General features: G+C 34.1%; 1 protein-coding gene across 1 annotated transcript in view; it reads left to right on the forward strand.

Annotated features, from left to right (window-relative positions):
* Positions 1–4,624, forward strand: part of EIF5B (eukaryotic translation initiation factor 5B) — a 53,961-nt gene that overhangs the window by 13,587 nt on the left and 35,750 nt on the right. Inside the window, exons 2-3 of the mRNA XM_004686162.2 lie at positions 3,768–3,887; positions 3,987–4,071. Of these exons, the coding sequence (XP_004686219.1) occupies positions 3,768–3,887; positions 3,987–4,071 (205 nt within the window). The remainder of the gene's footprint in view (positions 1–3,767; positions 3,888–3,986; positions 4,072–4,624) is intronic.

Consider the following 4,624-nt stretch of genomic DNA (forward strand, 5'->3'; position numbering starts at 1 on the left):
GGGACTATGGTGGTGGCACAGGGGTGATTTGGTGATGGGAAACCCGTGGGGATTACAATTGAGATGAAAAAAAAAATGTGAAAAATGATGTAAAAATAAACTTTTTAATAAAAAAAAATCTTTTGAGCAGTAAAAATGGCTAAGTAGATGAAAAGATAAGCTACAGATGGGAAGAAACTAGTAGGACCTCAAGTAATATTTTCTTACAATGTTGATGGGAGGGTGGAGATTCTGGTCAAGATTGAAAGATAGTGTGTTAATTGAGCATCTGGTTTCATTATATATTGTTTCACTTAAACATGCAGTTCTCGGAAACTTACTGTTGAATGTGAGGTCTTACTATATATGTAAATCATATATTGGCTAACAATTCATAGCTATAACAAAGAGTTATCTACGCTTAATATTAAAAGAAAATCCAATCAGAAGATGGGTGAAATAAGGTGACATTAAGTAGAATGAAGAGACATTGCATTGAATTGTACATGTGAATGGTGAATAAGTGCATGGAAAACTGTTATTTTTGTAGCCTTTAAATAAAAGTAAATTGGGACTATGAACTATAACATGAATAACCATTATAACAGCTTCAGGGGAGGAAACTACCCATGCCAAATACTGGCTGGGCTATATGACTGGATTTTAGATTCAATTCTTAGTTAAGTCAAGATGTGTATATCTTATAGCTGTTTTTTTAAATTCTCAAATAACTCATATTTCCCAATAGGAAGAAGTACAAGCTGGTAGCAGATTTGGACTTAAGTTCCTAGTATTACTTTCTAACTGTGTCCTTTTGTAAATTATTGATCATCTTTAAGCTTCTTAAGGTTCTTAATGTTTCATTTAGTGGTTGAAGAGTACAATGTGTGATAATATAAAATCACTCAAAAACTGTTAATCTTTTATTACTGACCAGAGTGTTTCAGACACAGCAGCATACTGACATACTCTTATATACTTGTAGAGAAATCTGTTGATGAGTATTCAGTATATACAAGATCATCTCTTTTTATTATAACATTTCATTTTTACATCATTGTGTGCCTTTTTCCATCTCATTTGTAATCCCTGTGAACTTCCCATCGCTAATTCACCCATGTGCCATCATCATAGTCCCACACACTCTCCCTCCATTTTTTATCCCATTCCCCATTCCACCCTGTAAAATGTCTCTGGTATATTATTATTATTATATTTCCCCTTAGTCCTTTATGCTCCTGCTATGAGTGAAAACATCTGGTATTTTTCTTTTTCTTTCTGGCTTATTTCACTAAGCATGATCCCTTCCAGCTCCATCCATGTTGCTGCAAAAGGCATGTGTGTTTTTTTTTTTTTTTGGGTTGCTGAGTAATATTTCATTGTGTATATGTACCACATTTTAATCCAGCCATTTACTTTTAGGCATTTGGGTTGATTCCATGTCTTTCCTATTGTAAATAAAGCAGCAGTAAATATAGGGATGCAGGTGTCTTTTTGAATCAATGTTTGTGTCTTTTGAGTAGATACCTAGGAGTGGGTTTGCTGGTTATATGGAAGGTCCATTTTTAGCAGTTTGAGAAACCTCCAAACAGTTTTCCATAGTGGTTGTACTAGTTTGCATTCCCAGCAACAGTGCAGGAGAGTTCCTTTTTCTCCACACTCTCGCCAAAGATCGCTGTTGCTACTTGTTTTAAGATGTGCCATTCTCACTGGGGTGAGGTGGAATCTCATTGCGGTTTTAATTTGCATCTCTCTTATTACAAGTGATGTTGAACATATTTTCATATGCTTGTTGACCATCTGCATTTCCTCACAAGAAGATCTTTTAAGCTAGTTTGTGATGACTGCATGCTGACACATTTTTGGAGGTGAGGTGACAAGCTTCAGTTATTAACTACCTTCCCATTTCACCCTGTTCTCAATGTTGCAATAGGAAATGTTGGTAGAGATCTTTTGGAGATGCTGGTTGATGCTGGACCAGACTTAAGATTCTTTCTTTCTTTCTTTCTTTTTTTTTTCTTTTCATTTCAGACTTGTTTCTTATTACCTGTTGATATCTGAGAATTATCTTTGATTCTTACCTTCTTTTTTCTCTCCTTCTACATTCAGTAATTCTACAATCTTTTTTCTCCTTCTATAACTCAGTTAAGTTTTGCTTCTTAATCCCCTTAAAATTAAATCTACTCACATCCTCAACTTGCCTGCCATTGCTGCAAATCAATTGTTCATTGTTTTCATCATAATTAACATAATTAAAACTTGGTCTTCTTGCTTCCTGACTAGTTGAGATTCTGATCTCTTACTCATACCAAAGGTAGCTTTCTAAAATGTAAATTTTGTTGTCTTCAGGGTTAAGAGTTCTGACTATGGAGTCAACTTTCTGGGTTCAAATCCCACATCTGCCTTGTGTGATTCTGGACAAATTATTTTGTCTGTTTCTTCATCTATAAAAAAACTACTCTTCAAATCTGACTTACCGTCACCTAGAAAGATTGCTCAAAATCTGCTGTCTACTTTACATTTCATTTCCTGGTTTCTTAGATACTGCATAGGGTAATGAAATGTGTAACATTACACACACACAAACAAGCTTCTCAACTGGTCCCCTTTTTGTGAGCCTTTCTGAAGTACCATATGCTTTATTGCTTTTAGGTTTTTGTACTCATTGTATGTGATACACACATCCCCATTTGCTAACTCCTATTCCTTTTTCAGTACTTTTCAGTTTTCTCTACTAGGAAGTACTTGCCTTTCTCTTTCCAAATGTGGTACCATTGCAGAAGTTCAGGTTACATGATTTCCCTCAAATACATCGTTTAAACTATGGTGCAAAAAAGGTCTACCTTTCAGTTTTGGGCCATTATAAAAAAATATTAAATTATTTTATTTAATGGCACTTGCAAATCTTGGCTCAGTTGCCTGTTGCCTTTCCTGTTAAGTTCTCTGAGGATAAATCCTATATTTTCTATGACTTGTTATACAATCTTAAAGTTATATTTATCCTAAAATTACCTCTCTGAAAGTTCTTTGTAACAAGGTATCTATCAATGTGAGTCAACATATACATTTGAATTCATCTGCCTTTATTTGTACCTCTCAAACTGACCAATGACCTTGGCTTTTTATAGATTTAACTGAAACTTAATTTATTTTACTCCAAGAAATACTGGTAGATGAGGACAGGTTGGGATGGAACCAGGAATGAAAGCAGGAGTAGCAAAGATTGAGCAGATTTGATTCAGTAATTTGGCATGTTCTATATGTTTTATTTAGTAAATAATTGTTCCTTTAGATTTTCGATGTTGTCATCTATTGCTCAAGGTATTTAAATTTATGCATCTTGGTTTTTCCATTTATAGTGGGTTATTAAACTACATCTTCAATGTTTTTTCCAGCTGTAAAGTTTCTGCTATTCCAGGTAAAAGTGTATAGCTGTTCAAATACATAAATGTTGTTATTGTCAAGTAACCACTAATTTTAAGTTCTCCCTGTTTATAAACAACTCCGTTGAAATGCAACAAAACTTGTATCAGCAAAATTTTCTTGAGTAGCTTTTTTTTCCTTTCTGGAGTTCTTCATTGTAGCTCTTTCTGATTTTAGTATAACCTAAAAAGTTAATGAAAATAGGTGTAGGGAGACTGATAATAGATATAACTTAAGTATTTGTCATAAAAAATGTCAGATTACTTGTTTTCAGTGGGCATGAAATTCAAAGGTTAAGGTTATTATTCTGTGTAAATGAATGAGTGTTCTTGAGTAACACTTGGATCTTTTTTGTCTTATTTAAGTGCCAAGGATGACATTGATGCCTTGGCTGCAGAAATAGAGGGAGCTGGTGCTGCCAAGGAACAGGAACCTCAAAAACCAAAGGGGAAGAAGAAAAAGGAGAGAAAAAGGCAAGACTTTGAGTAAGTATATTTTAAGTATAATTGTTTTTTTTAGCATTTGTCATAGATTCACTATTAAGCCAGTTCAGGCCTCAAAATGTATTTTTAATCCTTTTCTAGTGAAGATGATATCCTAAAAGAACTGGAAGAATTATCTTGGGAAGCTCAAGGCATCAAAGCTGACAAAGAAACTGCTGCAGTAAAGGTGAAAGACTGATGTTTCCCATACTTTCTTGTGTCACTTTTAGGGAGCTGCTTTTGGGAACTCTTGAGCAACAAAACATGCCAGTTAAGTTTTATAAACTCTAATGTCAAAGTGGGAATAGTTTTTAGGAAAGAGTATTTTAAAACCTTTCATAGTTATAAAGTGCTTTATTTGGTAATATAAAGGTATTTTGTGTTCATAAAGTTGGTACATTTGGAGATAAAATATTTCCCATCTACATTTCCTATTATCTGTATTACTTCTTTTTCATCCTTTGTATTTGGGTAAGTTTCATACTAATGGAAAAGTGGTATTTTTTTTCTTTTAGTGTTCCTCTTATATGTTGTATTCCATTTGAATAAGATAGTAAATGTGGACTGGTGATTTGTGTTTGCTTCAGAGTACCTACAGAGTGCTTGCTGACCTGTGCTGTGAATATGGGATGTCCCTGAGGCCTAGGCTAGCTTCTGGGACTTGGCTTATATTCTTGTAGAAAGAACTTATGTTGAGATTATTTTGAAAGTTATTCTTATGTGTACTTAGTGAGACACTT

Source organism: Condylura cristata, unplaced genomic scaffold (assembly GCF_000260355.1).
Source record: "Condylura cristata isolate star-nosed mole 26May11 unplaced genomic scaffold, ConCri1.0 scaffold00020, whole genome shotgun sequence".
In the NCBI taxonomy this organism is placed as follows: domain Eukaryota; kingdom Metazoa; phylum Chordata; class Mammalia; order Eulipotyphla; family Talpidae; genus Condylura; species Condylura cristata.